Source organism: Strongylocentrotus purpuratus, unplaced genomic scaffold, assembly GCF_000002235.5.
Source record: "Strongylocentrotus purpuratus isolate Spur 01 unplaced genomic scaffold, Spur_5.0 spur5_scaffold_5, whole genome shotgun sequence".
Lineage (NCBI taxonomy): Eukaryota > Metazoa > Echinodermata > Echinoidea > Camarodonta > Strongylocentrotidae > Strongylocentrotus > Strongylocentrotus purpuratus.
Genome location: NW_022145611.1, coordinates 17,551,496 through 17,577,457, shown reverse-complemented (window position 1 = coordinate 17,577,457; position 25,962 = coordinate 17,551,496). Strand labels below are relative to the sequence as shown.

The 25,962-nt window shown below is 38.9% G+C and overlaps 1 protein-coding gene across 1 annotated transcript in view; it reads right to left on the bottom strand.

The window, feature by feature from the left end:
• Nucleotides 1-323: 323 nt before the first annotated feature.
• The window catches only part of LOC105439052, a 66,217-nt gene continuing 40,578 nt past the window's right edge, over nucleotides 324-25,962 (bottom strand). Inside the window, exons 2-5 of the mRNA XM_030998676.1 lie at nucleotides 3,010-3,137; nucleotides 2,607-2,714; nucleotides 1,951-2,101; nucleotides 324-1,599 (exon numbers count right to left, since the gene is read on the bottom strand). Coding sequence (XP_030854536.1) covers nucleotides 1,434-1,599; nucleotides 1,951-2,101; nucleotides 2,607-2,714; nucleotides 3,010-3,137 — 553 coding nt within the window. The 3' untranslated portion in view covers nucleotides 324-1,433. The remainder of the gene's footprint in view (nucleotides 1,600-1,950; nucleotides 2,102-2,606; nucleotides 2,715-3,009; nucleotides 3,138-25,962) is intronic.

Sequence of the window (25,962 nt, the reverse complement as noted above, 5' to 3'; positions counted from 1 at the left end):
CCAGCTCTAGAAGAGCTCCTCAAGATGATCCGCTGCAACTGCCAGACAGACTGCAGCACTCTGAAGTGCACCTGCAAGAAGCACAACATAGAGCTGATTGTGGCAACGGTAGAGGGTCAGCGTGCACAAACTCAACCCAAGTTGCATGTGACAGTGATGACAATGAATAGACTTTTTGAGAAAGATTGATGGATCGAATATGGTAGTCTGAGGCTATGGTAACTACATGCAGTATTATAATAATTATGACTTGTACATGTACGTTGTCCATCAGGCATACGGCATGCCATGGTATATAGTTGACACATCCTCAGAATAATGTGTTTTTGGTCAGAATTAATTGATTGAAATGTGTGTCATTGGATTCCTAGCCCCAGAAAATGTAAATTCTAAGCCTTTAGAAGCAGAAATTATCAGGATATGGCAGTCATTTTTGAAAATGGCTGCCATTTCGGCTTTTTGGTCAGGTTTAGCTCATTGAAATGTATTTCAAAGATTCCGTGGCCCATGATATGTATATTTAGCACTGAAAATCAAAGCCCTAAGTCATTCAGAAGCAGAGATATTGCAAAATATAAGGTTTATGGAGGCCATTTTGGAAAATGGCCGCCATTTCGGCTTTTTGGCTAGCTTTAGCTCATTGAAATTTAATTAATTTGATTCAATGTCCCTGGAAATGTAAGTTTAGCACTTAAAATAAAAAATCTATGTTATTTAGAAGCAGGGATATGGGAAATATCAGATTTATGATATTTCATAGGGATTCCTTAAGACTTTTGATATGTTATAATGGACACCTCCAAGAGCACAAAACAGTCAAGACATATTCTGTTGCAATAAGTGGGAGGTCATATCAAATTATGCCTGGACTAATAGTCTATATGATATTATACAACTCACTCCTAAATCCTAATCAAATGATTGGTCACATGTGATTGATTTGCTTAGACTATCCCATGTCTTTCATGTACTATCCAACAATTTTTAAACAATTTTTTAGTTGCACATAGGGATCATATATATAGGATCTCTATGGGCATGCATGAAGCTCATACGCAGGCTGCGTGCATTATCATTAATAATGGTCCGTTTAACTCAAATTTTTTCAGATTACATGTACCTTGAATTGTACATCTAGCATCAAAGTCACTACCTTAGCACCATTTTACTCTCATCTGAACAATGTTCCCAAGTCCCTTTATAAGAGTCCCATGGTCCACATTGTCTGAGATGGAAGAGGTATGGCTGTACATCACATGTACATCACAAATGTATCAAAAACTGACAAACTCGTTGATTGGTAAGTTGGTGTCCATAACAGAAACAGTAGGAAATAGTAACTGATAAGGTTTCAATATAACAAAGTTCAACAGCACTGAGTAGTATGCTGATGCAGTACGAGTGGCAAACTGTCCAACTGAATAAAGCCCATTTCACACACAAATATTCTCCTCCATGATTGGCCATACGACTTGCAGGATGAAATCTTCGGCAGTTTGACCTCTCTCAAGGTACTCGCGACCTTTCACCTCTAACCCTTGGAGATGAATATCCGATGTGATGGCATAGTGGGGTGTGGACAGAGGGTGGCTCGAGGACCTGAATATGACAAAGAAAAGAGAATTCCTTGTGAGAATATGCGTCTATTATACTGGACTTTAACATTGTCTCGTCCTTTTCATAGTGTCACTGAGAAGCACTACTGCAAAATTAAAAATGTTTTCCTCTGAGTTAGGAAATAACTGAGGTTTGCAATAATATGTTATCAGGGTCTTCCTTCTTCATGTCACCCACTTTATCTACTGGGTAATGACAAGACAAACATTTTAGCATTTTCAAAATTTTATTCAACACCAACTACCGGTAATGTATAATTCATTAAAATGACCAATTTATTATATGTACAAGGATTATGTCGATAAAACCCTAAGATTTCATTGACCATCTTACCTTTTTTCTTCTATACTGATATGAAGACAGTAGCCTTTGTATTTGGTCCCAAATGACAATTTTGGCACTAAATTTGGACATGTCACGAATCCTTCTCCATGGACAGTTGATATTCTGACATTAACAAAGCAGTCTTCATCAGCAGAGCAGTCTACATACATGAACAAGATTAAAAGGTGGCACGTTTAATACATTTTATATATTTTTCCAATTTTTACAGATCACATTAATATCATCCCACTATCATCCTGACAGGTAGAGCAGTCTCTACAGATGTACAAATCAGATTATAATTGTATGCAATCTTTTGAAGCGTTCGTATGAACGATAATTTTGTACGAATCTCTGTTTTTCCATTGTCTTCCAAAATGTCCATTGTCTGAAAATCGTTCGTAGCAGTTCGTAATGGCATTTGTGACCGAGGCTTTACACATCATTTTTAGGACAGATCACAATAATACCAGCCCATTTGAAGCTTTAGATGACTTGATTGTACATAGCAATCTATTGCAAAACAGCCATCAACCACCAACTGGTCTTTGAATTACGGGGGCTCTGATCATGGCCTCTTCTTCATTTAAAAGCCCGTTATCCTGAATTATATTCATCCTATACTGTCACAGGAGACACATCAGAAAATAAGAATGTGAACCTACGCAACTGGCTGCTTCTGTTCTGAACATGTTTCTTCATTTGATGATACCAGGAGCATAACGCACCCGATGGGTCAATATCTTCAGGGACATCTTGAAGTTCTACTAGACCTGCGGGCAGGAAGAGGCAAAGAGAGATTTAAATGCAGGAAGAAGAGAGATTGGAATAAAAGTTCACTCCCCGATGATAGATTACATGATAACAATTATTTCTAAATGGATTGAATGCTAAAAATAAAGAATGTTTGACTTAATTCCACAGCTGATATAAGGATTTTGGCTAGTGTTGGAAATTAATCATGGAGAAATTAATGTCCTAGCATTTGTTGAAAAATCGAAAAACATTTCTTTGTTAACAAATCTATGCATTAAGAATCCTGAATGAATAACTTTCATGGATGCTTGCCTTTGAGTAAGTCGCTGCAAGCCTTTTCTTCACACAGAGCCTTGGCTAAAGACAGCTGTTCCTGAAGTTCAATGATCAGCAGCTGCAGATGAAAGCAGCTGTCAACGAGTCCAAAGACTTCATCAAACCTGAAAAGAATAGGGTTGTACAATACATGCAAATTATCTTCTTTGAAAATATATTGATACAGCATAACTCCCTTCACCCCCCCCCCCCCCATGCTAGGACAAGATTTTTGAATTTAACTAAATTTACAAAGACAGATACATGTGGGCACTCTAACATATCCATTTTTTTAATTGTTAATTTGGACTGAATAAACTTTCCTGCACATCATTAGGTGGATCAAACCTTGTTTGTCTTCTAGAGGGGCACTTTTGGCAAATTTTATAGAATGTGAAAATCATCACTTTTTGGCAAAAATTGCAAGGGGTTACTGGGTAGCTCATCGTTTTTGTAAATAAAATGAACATTTTCAAAATTGTTTATTTGGTCTCAATGAACAACCCTGCACATCATGTTGTACAAACGCCATGGGCCCCCAATCGCCATATATGAATATGTATGCCGAGGGCTCCTACCCTACCATCATTTAGCAGGTCCTAATGAAGCTCTATACCAAAAAATGGCTTTTGTAAAACAACAAATAAAAGTTATATTACCTTCTGAACTATTTGGGGGCTTTGAGGCAACCGTGTAAGTTCATTCATTGTGGGGAAACTAGACTATTCAAAAATTTCAATTTTTCTTTTCCTCCAAAATGCTCAACCACCATTGCCATTTTGGCCTGAAATTGGTGTTTATTCAAATTTTTACGATATTTGCCCCTACGCCCCTTTCAAAGGGATATGGGGGACAGGATCCAACTAAAAGGCATGTAAGTACATTCATTGTGAGGAAACTAGCCTATTCAAAAAATATAATTTTTTCCTCGAAAATGCTGAACCACACCGGCCCTTACAATTTCGGCCCGTGAGTTGTGATAATTCAAATTGTTACAATATATGCCACTACGCCCCTTTCAAAGAGATATGGGGTCAGGATCCATCTAATGGCATATATGTACATTCATTGTGGAAAAACTAGCCTATATAAAAGATATAATATTTTCCTCCAAAATGCTGAACCACCCCGCCCTTACCATTTCGGCCCAAAAGTTGTAATAATTCAAATTTTTACAATATTTGCCCCTACGCCCCTTTCAAAGGGATATAGGGTTCAGGATCGATCTAATCGCATGTATGTACATTCATTATGGGTAAACTAGCCAATTAAAAAAAAAAATATTTTCCTCCAAAATAGTGAACCACCCCGGCCCTTACAATTTCGGCCCGGAAGTTGTGATAATTCAAATTTTTACAATATTTGCCCCTACGCCCCTTTCAAAGGGATATAGGGTTCAGGATCCATCTAATCACATGTATGTACATTCATTATGGGGAAACTAGCCAATTTAAAAAAAATAATATTTTCCTCCAAAATGGTGAACCACCCCGGCCCTTACCATTTCGGCCCGAAAGTTGTGATTATTCAAATTTTTACTATATCTGCCCCTACGCCCCTTTCAAAGGGATATAGGGGTCAGGATCCATCTAATGGCATGTATATACATTCATTATTAGGAAACTAGCCAATTAAAAAAATATATATTTTCCTCCAAAATGCTGAACCACCCGGCCCTTACCATTTCGGCCCAAAAGTTGTGATAATTCAAATTTTTACAATATTTGCCCCTACGCCCCTTTCAAAGGGATATAGGGTTCAGGATCGATCTAATCGCATGTATGTACATTCATTATGGGAAAACTAGCCAATTAAAAAAAAAAAATATTTTCCTCCAAAATAGTGAACCACCCCGGCCCTTACAATTTCGGCCCGGAAGTTGTGATAATTCAAATTTTTACAATATTTGCCCCTACGCCACTTTCAAAGGGATATAGGGTTCAGGATCCATCTAATCACATGTATGTACATTCATTATGGGGAAACTAGCCAATTTAAAAAAAATAATATTTTCCTCCAAAATGGTGAACCACCCCGGCCCTTACCATTTCGGCCCGAAAGTTGTGATAATTCAAATTTTTACAAAATCTGCCCCTACGCCCCTTTCAAAGGGATATAGGGGTCAGGATCCATCTAATGGCATGTATATACATTCATTATTGGGAAACTAGCCAATTAAAAAAAAAAAATATTTTCCTCCAAAATGGTGAACCACCCCGGCCCTTACCATTTCGGCCCGAAAGTTGTGATAACTCAAATTTTTACAATATTTGCCACTACGCCCCTTTCAAAGGGATATAGGGTTCAGAATCGATCTAATCGCATGTATGTACATTCATTATGGGAAAACTAGCCAATTAAAAAAAAAAATATTTTCCTCCAAAATAGTGAACCACCCCGGCCCTTACAATTTCGGCCCGGAAGTTGTGATAATTCAAATTTTTACAATATTTGCCCCTACGCCACTTTCAAAGGGATATAGGGTTCAGGATCCATCTAATCACATGTATGTACATTCATTATGGGGAAACTAGCCAATTTAAAAAAAATAATATTTTCCTCCAAAATGGTGAACCACCCCGGCCCTTACCATTTCGGCCCGAAAGTTGTGATAATTCAAATTTTTACAATATTTGCCCCTACGCCCCTTTCAAAGGGATATAGGGGTCAGGATCCATCTAATGGCATGTATATACATTCATTATTAGGAAACTAGCCAATTAAAAAAAAAAATATTTCCCTCCAAAATGCTGAACCACCCGGCCCTTACCATTTCGGCCCAAAAGTTGTGATAATTCAAATTTTTACAATATTTGCCCCTACGCCCCTTTCAAAGGGATATAGGGTTCAGGATCCATCTAATCGCATGTATGTACATTCATTATGGGAAAACTAGCCAATTAAAAAAAAAATATTTTCCTCCAAAATGTGAACCACCCCGGCCCTTACAATTTCGGCCCGGAAGTTGTGATAATTCAAATTTTTACAATATTTGCCCCTACGCCACTTTCAAAGGGATATAGGGGTCAGGATCCATCTAATCACATGTATGTACATTCATTATGGGGAAACTAGCCAATTTAAAAAAAATAATATTTTCCTCCAAAATGGTGAACCACCCCGGCCCTTACCATTTCGGCCCGAAAGTTGTGATAATTCAAATTTTTACAAAATTTGCCCCTACGCCCCTTTCAAAGGGATATGGGGGTCAGGATCCATCTAATGGCATGTATATACATTCATTATGGGGAAACTAGCCAATTGAAAAAAAAAAATATTTTCCTCCAAAATGGTGAACCACCCCGGCCCTTACAATTTCGGCCTGAAAGTTGTGATAACTCAAATTTTTCAATATTTGCCACTACGCCCCTTACAAAGGGATATGGGGGTCAGGATCCTTCTAATGGCATGTATGTACATTCATTATGGGGAAACTAGCTAATTTAAAAAAATAATATTTTCCTCCAAAATGCTGAACCACCTTACCGGCCCTTACAATTTCGGCCCGAAAGTTGTGATAATTCAAATTTTTACAATATTTGCCCCTACGCCCCTTTCAAAGGGATATAGGGTTCAGGATCCATCTAATCGCATGTAAGTACATTCATTATGGGGAAACTAGACAATTAAAAAAAAATAATATTTTCCTCCAAAATGCTGAACCACCCCGGCCCTTACAACTTCGGCCCGAAAAGTTGTGATAATTCAAATTTTTACAATATTTGCCACTACGCCCCTTTCAAAGGGATATGGGGGTCAGGATCCATCTAATGGCATGTATATACATTTATTATGGGAAAACTAGCCAATTTAAAAAAAAAATATTTTCCTCCAAAATGCTGAACCACCCCGGCCCTTACCATTTCGGCCCGAAAGTTGTGATAACTCAAATTTTTCAATATTTGCCACTACGCCCCTTTCAAAGGGATATGGGGGTCAGGATCCATCTAATGGCATGTAAATACATTCATTATGGGGAAACTAGCCAATTTAAAAAAATAATATTTTCCTCCAAAATGCTGAACCACCCGGCCCTTACCATTTCGGCCAAAAAGTTGTAATAATTCAAATTTTTACAATATTTGCCCTACGCCCCTTTCAAAGGGATATGGGGTTCAGGATCGATCTAATCGCATGTATGTACATTCATTATGGGAAAACTAGCCAATTAAAAAAATATATATTTTCCTCCAAAATAGTGAACCATATTTCGGCCCGGAAGTTGTGATAATTCAAATTTTTACAATATTTGCCCCTACGCCCTTTCAAAGGGATATGGGGTTCAGGATCCATCTAATGGCATGTATGTACATTCATTATGGGGAAACTAGCCAATTTAAAAAAAATAATATTTTCCTCCAAAATGGTGAACCACCCCGGCCCTTACCATTTCGGCCCGAAAGTTGTGATAATTCAAATTTTTACAATATTTGCCACTACGCCCTTTTCAAAGGGATATGGGGGTCAGGATCCATCTAATGGCATGTATATACATTCATTATTGGGAAACTAGCCAATTTAAAAAAAATAATATTTTCCTCCAAAATGCTGAACCACCCCGGCCCTTACAATTTCGGCCCGAAAGTTGTGATAATTCAAATTTTTAATTATTTGCCACTACGCCCCTTTCAAAGGGATATGGGGTTCAGGATCCATCTAATGGCATGTATATACATTCATTATGGGGAAACTAGCCAATTAAAAAAAATAATATTTTCCTCCAAAATGCTGAACCACCCCGGCCCTTACAACTTCGGCCCGAAAAGTTGTGATAATTCAAATTTTTACAATATTTGCCACTACGCCCTTTCAAAGGGATATGGGGGTCAGGATCCATCTAATGGCATGTATATACATTCATTATGGGGAAACTAGCCAATTTAAAAAAAATAATATTTTCCTCCAAAATGCTGAACCACCCCGGCCCTTACCATTTCGGCCCGAAAGTTGTGATAACTCAAATTTTTCAATATTTGCCACTACGCCCCTTTCAAAGGGATATGGGGTTCAGGATCCATCTAATGGCATATATGTACATTCATTATGGGGAAACTAGCCAATTTAAAAAAAATAATATTTTCCTCCAAAATGCTGAACCACCCCGGCCCTTACAATTTCGGCCCGAAAGTTTGATAATTCAAATTTTTACATTATTTGCCACTACGCCCCTTTCAAAGGGATATGGGGGTCAGGATCCATCTAATGGCATGTATGTACATTCATTATGGGGAAACTAGCCAATTTAAAAAAAAATATTTTCCTCCAAAATGGTGAACCACCCCGGCCCTTACAATTTCGGCCCGAAAGTTGTGATAACTCAAATTTTTCAATATTTGCCACTACGCCCCTTTCAAAGGGATATGGGGGTCAGGATCCATCTAATGGCATGTATATACATTCATTATGGGAAACTAGCCAATTTAAAAAAAAAAATATTTTCCTCCAAAATGCTGAACCACCCCGGCCCTTACAACTTCGGCCCGAAAAGTTGTGATAATTCAAATTTTTACAATATTTGCCACTACGCCCCTTTCAAAGGGATATGGGGGTCAGGATCCATCTAATGGCATGTATATACATTCATTATGGGGAAACTAGCCAATTTAAAAAAAATATATTTTCCTCCAAAATGCTGAACCACCCCGGCCCTTACAACTTCGGCCCGAAAAGTTGTGATAATTCAAATTTTTCAATATTTGCCACTACGCCCCTTTCAAAGGGATATTGGGGTCAGGATCCATCTAATGTCATGTATGAACATTCATTATGGGGAAACTAGCCAATTTAAAAAAAATAATATTTTCCTCCAAAATGCTGAACCACCCCGGCCCTTACCATTTCGGCCCGAAAGTTGTGATAACTCAAATTTTTCAATATTTGCCACTACGCCCCTTTCAAAGGGATATGGGGGTCAGGATCCATCTAATGGCATGTATATACATTCATTATGGGGAAACTAGCCAATTTAAAAAAAAAATATTTTCCTCCAAAATGCTGAACCACCCCGGCCCTTACCATTTCGGCCCGAAAGTTGTGATAACTCAAATTTTTCAATATTTGCCACTATGCCCCTTTCAAAGGGATATGGGGGTCAGGAACCATCTAATGGCATGTATATACATTCATTATGGGGAAACTAGCCAATTTAAAAAAAATAATATTTTCCTCCAAAATGCTGAACCACCCCGGCCCTTACAACTTCGGCCCGAAAGTTGTGATAATTCAAATTTTTACAATATTTGCCACTACGCCCCTTTCAAAGGGATATGGGGGTCAGGATCCATCTAATGGCATGTATATACATTCATTATGGGGAAACTAGCCAATTTAAAAAAAATAATATTTTCCTCCAAAATGCTGAACCACCCCGGCCCTTACAACTTCGGCCCGAAAAGTTGTGATAATTCAAATTTTTCAATATTTGCCACTACGCCCCTTTCAAAGGGATATGGGGGTCAGGAACCATCTAATGGCATGTATATACATTCATTATGGGGAAACTAGCCAATTTAAAAAAAAATAATATTTTCCTCCAAAATGCTGAACCACCCCGGCCCTTACCATTTCGGCCCGAAAGTTGTGATAACTCAAATTTTTCAATATTTGCCACTACGCCCCTTTCAAAGGGATATGGGGGTCAGGATCCATCTAATGGCATGTATAACATTCATTATGGGGAAACTAGCCAATTTAAAAAAATAATATTTTCCTCCAAAATGCTGAACCACCCCGGCCCTTACCATTTCGGCCCGAAAGTTGTGATAACTCAAATTTTTCAATATTTGCCACTACGCCCCTTTCAAAGGGATATGGGGGTCAGGATCCATCTAATGGCATGTATATACATTCATTATGGGGAAACTAGCCAATTTAAAAAAAATAATATTTTCCTCCAAAATGCTGAACCACCCCGGCCCTTACAACTTCGGCCCGAAAAGTTGTGATAATTCAAATTTTTACAATATTTGCCACTACGCCCCTTTCAAAGGGATATGGGGGTCAGGATCCATCTAATGGCATGTATATACATTCATTATGGGGAAACTAGCCAATTTAAAAAAAATAATATTTTCCTCCAAAATGCTGAACCACCCCGGCCCTTACCATTTCGGCCCGAAAGTTGTGATAACTCAAATTTTTCAATATTTGCCACTACGCCCCTTTCAAAGGGATATGGGGGTCAGGAACCATCTAATGGCATGTATATACATTCATTATGGGGAAACTAGCCAATTTAAAAAAAATAATATTTTCCTCCAAAATGCTGAACCACCCCGGCCCTTACAACTTCGGCCCGAAAGTTGTGATAACTCAAATTTTTCAATATTTGCCACTACGCCCCTTTCAAAGGGATATGGGGGTCAGGAACCATCTAATGGCATGTATATACATTCATTATGGGGAAACTAGCCAATTTAAAAAAAATAATATTTTCCTCCAAAATGCTGAACCACCCCGGCCCTTACAACTTCGGCCCGAAAAGTTGTGATAATTCAAATTTTTCAATATTTGCCACTACGCCCCTTTCAAAGGGATATGGGGTCAGGATCCATCTAATGGCATGTATGAACATTCATTATGGAAAAACTAGCCAATTTAAAAAAAATAATATTTTCCTCCAAAATGCTGAACCACCCCGGCCCTTACCATTTCGGCCCGAAAGTTGTGATAACTCAAATTTTTCAATATTTGCCACTACGCCCCTTTCAAAGGGATATGGGGGTCAGGATCCATCTAATGGCATGTATATACATTCATTATGGGGAAACTAGCCAATTTAAAAAAAATAATATTTTCCTCCAAAATGGTGAACCACCCCGGCCCTTACCATTTCGGCCCGAAAGTTGTGATAACTCAAATTTTTCAATATTTGCCACTACGCCCCTTTCAAAGGGATATGGGGGTCAGGAACAATCTAATGGCATGTATATACATTCATTATGGGGAAACTAGCCAATTTAAAAAAAATAATATTTTCCTCCAAAATGCTGAACCACCCCGGCCCTTACCATTTCGGCCCGAAAGTTGTGATAACTCAAATTTTTCAATATTTGCCACTACGCCCCTTTCAAAGGGATATGGGGGTCAGGATCCATCTAATGGCATGTATGTACATTCATTATGGGGAAACTAGCCAATTTAAAAAAAATAATATTTTCCTCCAAAATGCTGAACCACCCCGGCCCTTACATTTCGGCCCGAAAGTTGTGATAATTCAAATTTTTACAATATTTGCCACTACGCCCCTTTCAAAGGGATATGGGGGTCAGGATCCATCTAATGGCATGTATATACATTCATTATGGGGAAACTAGCCAATTAAAAAAAAAAATATTTTCCTCCAAAATGGTGAACCACCCCGGCCCTTACAATTTCGGCCCGAAAGTTGTGATAACTCAAATTTTTCAATATTTGCCACTACGCCCCTTTCAAAGGGATATGGGGGTCAGGATCCATCTAATGGCATGTATATACATTCATTATGGGGAAACTAGCCAATTTAAAAAAAAAATATTTTCCTCCAAAATGCTGAACCACCCCGGCCCTTACAACTTCGGCCCGAAAAGTTGTGATAATTCAAATTTTTACAATATTTGCCACTACGCCCCTTTCAAAGGGATATGGGGGTCAGGATCCATCTAATGGCATGTATATACATTCATTATGGGGAAACTAGCCAATTTAAAAAAAAATATTTTCCTCCAAAATGGTGAACCACCCCGGCCCTTACCATTTCGGCCCGAAAGTTGTGATAACTCAAATTTTTCAATATTTGCCACTACGCTCCTTTCAAAGGGATATGGGGGTCAGGAACCATCTAATGGCATGTATATACATTCATTATGGGGAAACTAGCCAATTTAAAAAAAATAATATTTTCCTCCAAAATGCTGAACCACCCCGGCCCTTACCATTTCGGCCCGAAAGTTGTGATAACTCAAATTTTTCAATATTTGCCACTACGCCCCTTTCAAAGGGATATGGGGTCAGGATCCATCTAATGGCATGTATGTACATTCATTATGGGGAAACTAGCCAATTTAAAAAAATAATATTTTCCTCCAAAATGCTGAACCACCCCGGCCCTTACAATTTCGGCCCGAAAGTTGTGATAATTCAAATTTTTACAATATTTGCCACTACGCCCCTTTCAAAGGGATATGGGGGTCAGGATCCATCTAATGGCATGTATATACATTCATTATGGGGAAACTAGCCAATTAAAAAAAAAAATATTTTCCTCCAAAATGCTGAACCACCCCGGCCCTTACAATTTCGGCCCGAAAGTTGTGATAACTCAAATTTTTCAATATTTGCCACTACGCCCCTTTCAAAGGGATATGGGGGTCAGGATCCATCTAATGGCATGTATATACATTCATTATTGGGAAACTAGCCAATTTAAAAAAAAAATATTTTCCTCCAAAATGCTGAACCACCCCGGCCCTTACAACTTCGGCCCGAAAAGTTGTGATAATTCAAATTTTTACAATATTTGCCACTACGCCCCTTTCAAAGGGATATGGGGGTCAGGATCCATCTAATGGCATGTATATACATTCATTATGGGGAAACTAGCCAATTTAAAAAAAATATATTTTCCTCCAAAATGCTGAACCACCCCGGCCCTTACAACTTCGGCCCGAAAAGTTGTGATAATTCAAATTTTTCAATATTTGCCACTACGCCCCTTTCAAAGGGATATTGGGGTCAGGATCCATCTAATGGCATGTATAACATTCATTATGGGAAACTAGCCAATTTAAAAAAAATAATATTTTCCTCCAAAATGCTGAACCACCCCGGCCCTTACCATTTCGGCCCGAAAGTTGTGATAACTCAAATTTTTCAATATTTGCCACTACGCCCCTTTCAAAGGGATATGGGGGTCAGGATCCATCTAATGGCATGTATATACATTCATTATGGGGAAACTAGCCAATTTAAAAAAAATAATATTTTCCTCCAAAATGGTGAACCACCCCGGCCCTTACCATTTCGGCCCGAAAGTTGTGATAACTCAAATTTTTCAATATTTGCCACTACGCCCCTTTCAAAGGGATATGGGGGTCAGGAACCATCTAATGGCATGTATATACATTCATTATGGGGAAACTAGCCAATTTAAAAAAAATAATATTTTCCTCCAAAATGCTGAACCACCCCGGCCCTTACAACTTCGGCCCGAAAGTTGTGATAATTCAAATTTTACAATATTTGCCACTACGCCCCTTTCAAAGGGATATGGGGGTCAGGATCCATCTAATGGCATGTATATACATTCATTATGGGGAAACTAGCCAATTTAAAAAAAATAATATTTTCCTCCAAAATGCTGAACCACCCCGGCCCTTACAACTTCGGCCCGAAAGTTGTGATAATTCAAATTTTTCAATATTTGCCACTACGCCCCTTTCAAAGGGATATGGGGGTCAGGAACCATCTAATGGCATGTATATACATTCATTATGGGGAAACTAGCCAATTTAAAAAAAATAATATTTTCCTCCAAAATGCTGAACCACCCCGGCCCTTACCATTTCGGCCCGAAAGTTGTGATAACTCAAATTTTTCAATATTTGCCACTACGCCCCTTTCAAAGGGATATGGGGGTCAGGATCCATCTAATGGCATGTATAACATTCATTATGGGGAAACTAGCCAATTTAAAAAAAATAATATTTTCCTCCAAAATGCTGAACCACCCCGGCCCTTACAACTTCGGCCCGAAAAGTTGTGATAATTCAAATTTTTACAATATTTGCCACTACGCCCCTTTCAAAGGGATATGGGGGTCAGGATCCATCTAATGGCATGTATATACATTCATTATGGGGAAACTAGCCAATTTAAAAAAATAATATTTTCCTCCAAAATGCTGAACCACCCCGGCCCTTACCATTTCGGCCCGAAAGTTGTGATAACTCAAATTTTTCAATATTTGCCACTACGCCCCTTTCAAAGGGATATGGGGGTCAGGAACCATCTAATGGCATGTATATACATTCATTATGGGGAAACTAGCCAATTTAAAAAAAATAATATTTTCCTCCAAAATGCTGAACCACCCCGGCCCTTACCATTTCGGCCCGAAAGTTGTGATAACTCAAATTTTTCAATATTTGCCACTACGCCCCTTTCAAAGGGATATGGGGGTCAGGAACCATCTAATGGCATGTATATACATTCATTATGGGGAAACTAGCCAATTTAAAAAAAATAATATTTTCCTCCAAAATGCTGAACCACCCCGGCCCTTACCATTTCGGCCCGAAAGTTGTGATAACTCAAATTTTTCAATATTTGCCACTACGCCCCTTTCAAAGGGATATGGGGGTCAGGAACCATCTAATGGCATGTATATACATTCATTATGGGGAAACTAGCCAATTTAAAAAAAATAATATTTTCCTCCAAAATGCTGAACCACCCCGGCCCTTACAACTTCGGCCCGAAAAGTTGTGATAACTCAAATTTTTCAATATTTGCCACTACGCCCCTTTCAAAGGGATATGGGGGTCAGGAACCATCTAATGGCATGTATATACATTCATTATGGGGAAACTAGCCAATTTAAAAAAAATAATATTTTCCTCCAAAATGCTGAACCACCCCGGCCCTTACAACTTCGGCCCGAAAAGTTGTGATAATTCAAATTTTTCAATATTTGCCACTACGCCCCTTTCAAAGGGATATTGGGGTCAGGATCCATCTAATGGCATGTATGAACATTCATTATGGAAACTAGCCAATTTAAAAAAAATAATATTTTCCTCCAAAATGCTGAACCACCCCGGCCCTTACCATTTCGGCCCGAAAGTTGTGATAACTCAAATTTTTCAATATTTGCCACTACGCCCCTTTCAAAGGGATATGGGGGTCAGGATCCATCTAATGGCATGTATATACATTCATTATGGGGAAACTAGCCAATTTAAAAAAAATAATATTTTCCTCCAAAATGGTGAACCACCCCGGCCCTTACCATTTCGGCCCGAAAGTTGTGATAACTCAAATTTTTCAATATTTGCCACTACGCCCCTTTCAAAGGGATATGGGGGTCAGGAACCATCTAATGGCATGTATATACATTCATTATGGGGAAACTAGCCAATTTAAAAAAAATAATATTTTCCTCCAAAATGCTGAACCACCCCGGCCCTTACAATTTCGGCCCGAAAGTTGTGATAACTCAAATTTTTCAATATTTGCCACTACGCCCCTTTCAAAGGGATATGGGGGTCAGGATCCATCTAATGGCATGTATATATACATTCATTATGGGAAACTAGCCAATTAAAAAAAATATATTTTCCTCCAAAATGCTGAACCACCCCGGCCCTTACAACTTCGGCCCGAAAGTTGTGATAATTCAAATTTTTACAATATTTGCCACTACGCCCCTTTCAAAGGGATATGGGGGTCAGGATCCATCTAATGGCATGTATATACATTCATTATGGGGAAACTAGCCAATTTAAAAAAAAAATATTTTCCTCCAAAATGCTGAACCACCCCGGCCCTTACCATTTCGGCCCGAAAGTTGTGATAACTCAAATTTTTCAATATTTGCCACTACGCCCCTTTCAAAGGGATATGGGGGTCAGGAACCATCTAATGGCATGTATATACATTCATTATGGGGAAACTAGCCAATTTAAAAAAAATAATATTTTCCTCCAAAATGCTGAACCACCCCGGCCCTTACCATTTCGGCCCGAAAGTTGTGATAACTCAAATTTTTCAATATTTGCCACTACGCCCCTTTCAAAGGGATATGGGGGTCAGGAACCATCTAATGGCATGTATATACATTCATTATGGGGAAACTAGCCAATTTAAAAAAAATAATATTTTCCTCCAAAATGCTGAACCACCCCGGCCCTTACCATTTCGGCCCGAAAGTTGTGATAACTCAAATTTTTCAATATTTGCCACTACGCCCCTTTCAAAGGGATATGGGGTCAGGATCCATCTAATGGCATGTATATACATTCATTATGGGGAAACTAGCCAATTTAAAAAAAATAATATTTTCCTCCAAAATGCTGAACCACCCCGGCCCTTACCATTTCGGCCCGAAAGTTGTGATAACTCAAATTTTTCAATATTTGCCACTACGCCCCTTTCAAAGGGATATGGGGGTCAGGATCCATCTAATGGCATGTATATACATTCATTATGGGGAAACTAGCCAATTAAAAAAAATATATTTTCCTCCAAAATGCTGAACCACCCCGGCCCTTACAACTTCGGCCCGAAAAGTTGTGATAATTCAAATTTTTACAATATTTGCCACTACGCCCCTTTCAAAGGGATATGGGGGTCAGGAACCATCTAATGGCATGTATATACATTCATTATGGGGAAACTAGCCAATTTAAAAAAAATAATATTTTCCTCCAAAATGCTGAACCACCCCGGCCCTTACAACTTCGGCCCGAAAGTTGTGATAATTCAAATTTTTCAATATTTGCCACTACGCCCCTTTCAAAGGGATATGGGGGTCAGGATCCATCTAATGGCATGTATATACATTCATTATGGGGAAACTAGCCAATTTAAAAAAAATAATATTTTCCTCCAAAATGCTGAACCACCCCGGCCCTTACAACTTCGGCCCGAAAAGTTGTGATAATTCAAATTTTTCAATATTTGCCACTACGCCCCTTTCAAAGGGATATGGGGGTCAGGAACCATCTAATGGCATGTATATACATTCATTATGGGGAAACTAGCCAATTTAAAAAAAATAATATTTCCTCCAAAATGCTGAACCACCCCGGCCCTTACCATTTCGGCCCGAAAGTTGTGATAACTCAAATTTTTCAATATTTGCCACTACGCCCCTTTCAAAGGGATATGGGGGTCAGGATCCATCTAATGGCATGTATATACATTCATTATGGGGAAACTAGCCAATTTAAAAAAAATAATATTTTCCTCCAAAATGCTGAACCACCCCGGCCCTTACCATTTCGGCCCGAAAGTTGTGATAACTCAAATTTTTCAATATTTGCCACTACGCCCCTTTCAAAGGGATATGGGGGTCAGGATCCATCTAATGGCATGTATATACATTCATTATGGGGAAACTAGCCAATTTAAAAAAAATAATATTTTCCTCCAAAATGCTGAACCACCCCGGCCCTTACAACTTCGGCCCGAAAAGTTGTGATAATTCAAATTTTACAATATTTGCCACTACGCCCCTTTCAAAGGGATATGGGGGTCAGGATCCATCTAATGGCATGTATATACATTCATTATGGGGAAACTAGCCAATTTAAAAAAAATAATATTTTCCTCCAAAATGCTGAACCACCCCGGCCCTTACAACTTCGGCCCGAAAAGTTGTGATAACTCAAATTTTTCAATATTTGCCACTACGCCCCTTTCAAAGGGATATGGGGGTCAGGAACCATCTAATGGCATGTATATACATTCATTATGGGGAAACTAGCCAATTTAAAAAAAATAATATTTTCCTCCAAAATGCTGAACCACCCCGGCCCTTACAACTTCGGCCCGAAAAGTTGTGATAACTCAAATTTTTCAATATTTGCCACTACGCCCCTTTCAAAGGGATATGGGGGTCAGGATCCATCTAATGGCATGTATATACATTCATTATGGGGAAACTAGCCAATTTAAAAAAAATAATATTTTCCTCCAAAATGCTGAACCACCCCGGCCCTTACCATTTCGGCCCGAAAGTTGTGATAACTCAAATTTTTCAATATTTGCCACTACGCCCCTTTCAAAGGGATATGGGGGTCAGGAACCATCTAATGGCATGTATATACATTCATTATGGGGAAACTAGCCAATTTAAAAAAAATAATATTTTCCTCCAAAATGCTGAACCACCCCGGCCCTTACAACTTCGGCCCGAAAGTTGTGATAACTCAAATTTTTCAATATTTGCCACTACGCCCCTTTCAAAGGGATATGGGGGTCAGGATCCATCTAATGGCATGTATATACATTCATTATGGGGAAACTAGCCAATTTAAAAAAAATAATATTTTCCTCCAAAATGCTGAACCACCCCGGCCCTTACAATTCGGCCCGAAAAGTTGTGATAATTCAAATTTTTACAATATTTGCCACTACGCCCCTTTCAAAGGGATATGGGGGTCAGGATCCATCTAATGGCATGTATATACATTCATTATGGGGAAACTAGCCAATTTAAAAAAAATAATATTTTCCTCCAAAATGCTGAACCACCCCGGCCCTTACCATTTCGGCCCGAAAGTTGTGATAACTCAAATTTTTCAATATTTGCCACTACGCCCCTTTCAAAGGGATATGGGGGTCAGGAACCATCTAATGGCATGTATATACATTCATTATGGGGAAACTAGCCAATTTAAAAAAAATAATATTTTCCTCCAAAATGCTGAACCACCCCGGCCCTTACAACTTCGGCCCGAAAGTTGTGATAACTCAAATTTTTCAATATTTGCCACTACGCCCCTTTCAAAGGGATATGGGGGTCAGGAACCATCTAATGGCATGTATATACATTCATTATGGGGAAACTAGCCAATTTAAAAAAATATATATTTTCCTCCAAAATGCTGAACCACCCCGGCCCTTACAACTTCGGCCCGAAAAGTTGTGATAATTCAAATTTTTCAATATTTGCCACTACGCCCCTTTCAAAGGGATATGGGGGTCAGGAACCATCTAATGGCATGTATATACATTCATTATGGGGAAACTAGCCAATTTAAAAAAAAAAATATTTTCCTCCAAAATGCTGAACCACCCCGGCCCTTACCATTTCGGCCCGAAAGTTGTGATAACTCAAATTTTTCAATATTTGCCACTACGCCCCTTTCAAAGGGATATGGGGGTCAGGATCCATCTAATGGCATGTATATACATTCATTATGGGGAAACTAGCCAATTTAAAAAAAATAATATTTTCCTCCAAAATGCTGAACCACCCCGGCCCTTACCATTTCGGCCCGAAAGTTGTGATAACTCAAATTTTTCAATATTTGCCACTACGCCCCTTTCAAAGGGATATGGGGGTCAGGAACCATCTAATGGCATGTATATACATTCATTATGGGGAAACTAGCCAATTTAAAAAAAATAATATTTTCCTCCAAAATGCTGAACCACCCCGGCCCTTACAATTTCGGCCCGAAAGTTGTGATAACTCAAATTTTTCAATATTTGCCACTACGCCCCTTTCAAAGGGATATGGGGGTCAGGATCCATCTAATGGCATGTATATACATTCATTATGGGGAAACTAGCCAATTAAAAAAAATATATATTTTCCTCCAAAATGCTGAACCACCCCGGCCCTTACAACTTCGGCCCGAAAAGTTGTGATAATTCAAATTTTTCAATATTTGCCACTACGCCCCTTTCAAAGGGATATGGGGGTCAGGAACCATCTAATGGCATGTATATACATTCATTATGGGGAAACTAGCCAATTTAAAAAAAATAATATTTTCCTCCAAAATGCTGAACCACCCCGGCCCTTACAACTTCGGCCCGAAAGTTGTGATAATTCAAATTTTTCAATATTTGCCACTACGCCCCTTTCAAAGGGATATGGGGGTCAGGATCCATCTAATGGCATGTATATACATTCATTATGGGGAAACTAGCCAATTTAAAAAAAATAATATTTTCCTCCAAAATGCTGAACCACCCCGGCCCTTACAACTTCGGCCCGAAAAGTTGTGATAATTCAAATTTTTCAATATTTGCCACTACGCCCCTTTCAAAGGGATATGGGGGTCAGGAACCATCTAATGGCATGTATATACATTCATTATGGGGAAACTAGCCAATTTAAAAAAAATAATATTTTCCTCCAAAATGCTGAACCACCCCGGCCCTTACCATTTCGGCCCGAAAGTTGTGATAACTCAAATTTTTCAATATTTGCCACTACGCCCCTTTCAAAGGGATATGGGGGTCAGGATCCATCTAATGGCATGTATATACATTCATTATGGGGAAACTAGCCAATTTAAAAAAAATAATATTTTCCTCCAAAATGCTGAACCACCCCGGCCCTTACCATTTCGGCCCGAAAGTTGTGATAACTCAAATTTTTCAATATTTGCCACTACGCCCCTTTCAAAGGGATATGGGGGTCAGGATCCATCTAATGGCATGTATATACATTCATTATGGGGAAACTAGCCAATTTAAAAAAATAATATTTTCCTCCAAAATGCTGAACCACCCCGGCCCTTACAACTTCGGCCCGAAAAGTTGTGATAATTCAAATTTTTACAATATTTGCCACTACGCCCCTTTCAAAGGGATATGGGGGTCAGGATCCATCTAATGGCATGTATATACATTCATTATGGGGAAACTAGCCAATTTAAAAAAAATAATATTTTCCTCCAAAATGCTGAACCACCCCGGCCCTTACCATTTCGGCCCGAAAGTTGTGATAACTCAAATTTTTCAATATTTGCCACTACGCCCCTTTCAAAGGGATATGGGGGTCAGGAACCATCTAATGGCATGTATATACATTCATTATGGGGAAACTAGCCAATTTAAAAAAAATAATATTTCCTCCAAAATGCTGAACCACCCCGGCCCTTACAACTTCGGCCCGAAAAGTTGTGATAACTCAAATTTTTCAATATTTGCCACTACGCCCCTTTCAAAGGGATATGGGGGTCAGGAACCATCTAATGGCATGTATATACATTCATTATGGGGAAACTAGCCAATTTAAAAAAAATAATATTTTCCTCCAAAATGCTGAACCACCCCGGCCCTTACAACTTCGGCCCGAAAAGTTGTGATAATTCAAATTTTTCAATATTTGCCACTACGCCCCTTTCAAAGGGATATGGGGGTCAGGATCCATCTAATGGCATGTATATACATTCATTATGGGAAAACTAGCCAATTTAAAAAAAATAATATTTTCCTCCAAAATGCTGAACCACCCCGGCCCTTACCATTTCGGCCCGAAAGTTGTGATAACTCAAATTTTTCAATATTTGCCACTACGCCCCTTTCAAAGGGATATGGGGGTCAGGATCCATCTAATGGCATGTATATACATTCATTATGGGGAAACTAGCCAATTTAAAAAAAATAATATTTTCCTCCAAAATGCTGAACCACCCCGGCCCTTACCATTTCGGCCCGAAAGTTGTGATAACTCAAATTTTTCAATATTTGCCACTACGCCCCTTTCAAAGGGATATGGGGGTCAGGAACCATCTAATGGCATGTATATACATTCATTATGGGGAAACTAGCCAATTTAAAAAAAATAATATTTTCCTCCAAAATGCTGAACCACCCCGGCCCTTACAACTTCGGCCCAAAAAGTTGTGATAATTCAAATTTTTACAATATTTGCCACTACGCCCCTTTCAAAGGGATATGGGGGTCAGGATCCATCTAATGGCATGTATACATTCATTATGGGGAAACTAGCCAATTTAAAAAAAATAATATTTTCCTCCAAAATGCTGAACCACCCCGGCCCTTACAACTTCGGCCCGAAAAGTTGTGATAATTCAAATTTTTCAATATTTGCCACTACGCCCCTTTCAAAGGGATATGGGGGTCAGGATCCATCTAATGGCATGTATATACATTCATTATGGGGAAACTAGCCAATTTAAAAAAAATAATATTTTCCTCCAAAATGCTGAACCACCCCGGCCCTTACCATTTCGGCCCGAAAGTTGTGATAACTCAAATTTTTCAATATTTGCCACTACGCCCCTTTCAAAGGGATATGGGGGTCAGGATCCATCTAATGGCATGTATAACATTCATTATGGGGAAACTAGCCAATTTAAAAAAATAATATTTTCCTCCAAAATGCTGAACCACCCCGGCCCTTACCATTTCGGCCCGAAAGTTGTGATAACTCAAATTTTTCAATATTTGCCACTACGCCCCTTTCAAAGGGATATGGGGGTCAGGATCCATCTAATGGCATGTATATACATTCATTATGGGGAAACTAGCCAATTTAAAAAAAATAATATTTTCCTCCAAAATGCTGAACCACCCCGGCCCTTACAACTTCGGCCCGAAAAGTTGTGATAATTCAAATTTTTACAATATTTGCCACTACGCCCCTTTCAAAGGGATATGGGGGTCAGGATCCATCTAATGGCATGTATATACATTCATTATGGGGAAACTAGCCAATTTAAAAAAATAATATTTTCCTCCAAAATGCTGAACCACCCCGGCCCTTACCATTTCGGCCCGAAAGTTGTGATAACTCAAATTTTTCAATATTTGCCACTACGCCCCTTTCAAAGGGATATGGGGGTCAGGAACCATCTAATGGCATGTATATACATTCATTATGGGGAAACTAGCCAATTTAAAAAAAATAATATTTTCCTCCAAAATGCTGAACCACCCCGGCCCTTACAACTTCGGCCCGAAAAGTTGTGATAATTCAAATTTTTCAATATTTGCCACTACGCCCCTTTCAAAGGGATATGGGGGTCAGGATCCATCTAATGGCATGTATATACATTCATTATGGGGAAACTAGCCAATTTAAAAAAAATAATATTTTCCTCCAAAATGCTGAACCACCCCGGCCCTTACCATTTCGGCCCGAAAGTTGTGATAACTCAAATTTTTCAATATTTGCCACTACGCCCCTTTCAAAGGGATATGGGGGTCAGGATCCATCTAATGGCATGTATATACATTCATTATGGGGAAACTAGCCAATTTAAAAAAAATAATATTTTCCTCCAAAATGCTGAACCACCCCGGCCCTTACCATTTCGGCCCGAAAGTTGTGATAACTCAAATTTTTCAATATTTGCCACTACGCCCCTTTCAAAGGGATATGGGGGTCAGGATCCATCTAATGGCATGTATATACATTCATTATGGGGAAACTAGCCAATTTAAAAAAAAAAATATTTTCCTCCAAAATGCTGAACCACCCCGGCCCTTACCATTTCGGCCCGAAAGTTGTGATAATTCAAATTTTTACAATATTTGCCACTACGCCCCTTTCAAAGGGATATGGGGGTCAGGATCCATCTAATGGCATGTATATACATTCATTATGGGGAAACTAGCCAATTTAAAAAAAATAATATTTTCCTCCAAAATGCTGAACCACCCCGGCCCTTACCATTTCGGCCCGAAAGTTGTGATAACTCAAATTTTTCAATATTTGCCACTACGCCCCTTTCAAAGGGATATGGGGGTCAGGAACCATCTAATGGCATGTATATACATTCATTATGGGGAAACTAGCCAATTTAAAAAAAAAAATATTTTCCTCCAAAATGCTGAACCACCCCGGCCCTTACCATTTCGGCCCGAAAGTTGTGATAACTCAAATTTTTCAATATTTGCCACTACGCCCCTTTCAAAGGGATATGGGGGTCAGGAACCATCTAATGGCATGTATATACATTCATTATGGGGAAACTAGCCAATTTAAAAAAAATAATATTTTCCTCCAAAATGCTGAACCACCCCGGCCCTTACAACTTCGGCCCGAAAAGTTGTGATAATTCAAATTTTTACAATATTTGCCACTACGCCCCTTTCAAAGGGATATGGGGGTCAGGATCCATCTAATGGCATGTATATACATTCATTATGGGGAAACTAGCCAATTTAAAAAAAATAATATTTTCCTCCAAAATGCTGAACCACCCCGGCCCTTACCATTTCGGCCCGAAAGTTGTGATAACTCAAATTTTTCAATATTTGCCACTACGCCCCTTTCAAAGGGATATGGGGGTCAGGAACCATCTAATGGCATGTATATACATTCATTATGGGGAAACTAGCCAATTTAAAAAAAATAATATTTTCCTCCAAAATGCTGAACCACCCCGGCCCTTACAACTTCGGCCCGAAAAGTTGTGATAATTCAAATTTTTACAATATTTGCCACTACGCCCCTTTCAAAGGGATATGGGGGTCAGGATCCATCTAATGGCATGTATATACATTCATTATGGGGAAACTAGCCAATTTAAAAAAAATAATATTTTCCTCCAAAATGCTGAACCACCCCGGCCCTTACAACTTCGGCCCGAAAAGTTGTGATAATTCAAATTTTTACAATATTTGCCACTACGCCCCTTTCAAAGGGATATGGGGGTCAGGATCCATCTAATGGCATGTATATACATTCATTATGGGGAAACTAGCCAATTTAAAAAAAAATAATTTTTCCTCCAAAATGCTGAACCACCCCGGCCCTTACCATTTCGGCCCGAAAAGTTGTGATAACTCAAATTTTTCAATATTTGCCACTACGCCCCTTTCAAAGGGATATGGGGGTCAGGATCCATCTAATGGCATGTATATACATTCATTATGGGGAAACTAGCCAATTTAAAAAAAAAATATTTTCCTCCAAAATGCTGAACCACCCCGGCCCTTACCATTTCGGCCCGAAAAGTTGTGATAATTCAAATTTTTCAATATTTGCCACTACGCCCCTTTCAAAGGGATATGGGGGTCAGGATCCATCTAATGGCATGTATATACATTCATTATGGGGAAACTAGCCAATTTAAAAAAAATAATATTTTCCTCCAAAATGCTGAACCACCCCGGCCCTTACCATTTCGGCCCGAAAGTTGTGATAACTCAAATTTTTCAATATTTGCCACTACGCCCCTTTCAAAGGGATATGGGGGTCAGGAACCATCTAATGGCATGTATATACATTCATTATGGGGAAACTAGCCAATTTAAAAAAAAATATTTTCCTCCAAAATGCTGAACCACCCCGGCCCTTACCATTTCGGCCCGAAAGTTGTGATAACTCAAATTTTTCAATATTTGCCACTACGCCCCTTTCAAAGGGATATGGGGGTCAGGAACCATCTAATGGCATGTATATACATTCATTATGGGGAAACTAGCCAATTTAAAAAAAATAATATTTTCCTCCAAAATGCTGAACCACCCCGGCCCTTACAACTTCGGCCCGAAAAGTTGTGATAATTCAAATTTTTACAATATTTGCCACTACGCCCCTTTCAAAGGGATATGGGGGTCAGGATCCATCTAATGGCATGTATATACATTCATTATGGGGAAACTAGCCAATTTAAAAAAAATAATATTTTCCTCCAAAATGCTGAACCACCCCGGCCCTTACCATTTCGGCCCGAAAGTTGTGATAACTCAAATTTTTCAATATTTGCCACTACGCCCCTTTCAAAGGGATATGGGGGTCAGGAACCATCTAATGGCATGTATATACATTCATTATGGGGAAACTAGCCAATTTAAAAAAAATAATATTTTCCTCCAAAATGCTGAACCACCCCGGCCCTTACAACTTCGGCCCGAAAAGTTGTGATAATTCAAATTTTTACAATATTTGCCACTACGCCCCTTTCAAAGGGATATGGGGGTCAGGATCCATCTAATGGCATGTATATACATTCATTATGGGGAAACTAGCCAATTTAAAAAAAATAATATTTTCCTCCAAAATGCTGAACCACCCCGGCCCTTACAACTTCGGCCCGAAAAGTTGTGATAATTCAAATTTTTACAATATTTGCCACTACGCCCCTTTCAAAGGGATATGGGGGTCAGGATCCATCTAATGGCATGTATATACATTCATTATGGGGAAACTAGCCAATTTAAAAAAAATAATATTTTCCTCCAAAATGCTGAACCACCCCGGCCCTTACCATTTCGGCCCGAAAGTTGTGATAACTCAAATTTTTCAATATTTGCCACTACGCCCCTTTCAAAGGGATATGGGGGTCAGGAACCATCTAATGGCATGTATATACATTCATTATGGGGAAACTAGCCAATTTAAAAAAAATAATATTTTCCTCCAAAATGCTGAACCACCCCGGCCCTTACAATTTCGGCCCGAAAGTTGTGATAACTCAAATTTTTCAATATTTGCCACTACGCCCCTTTCAAAGGGATATGGGGGTCAGGAAC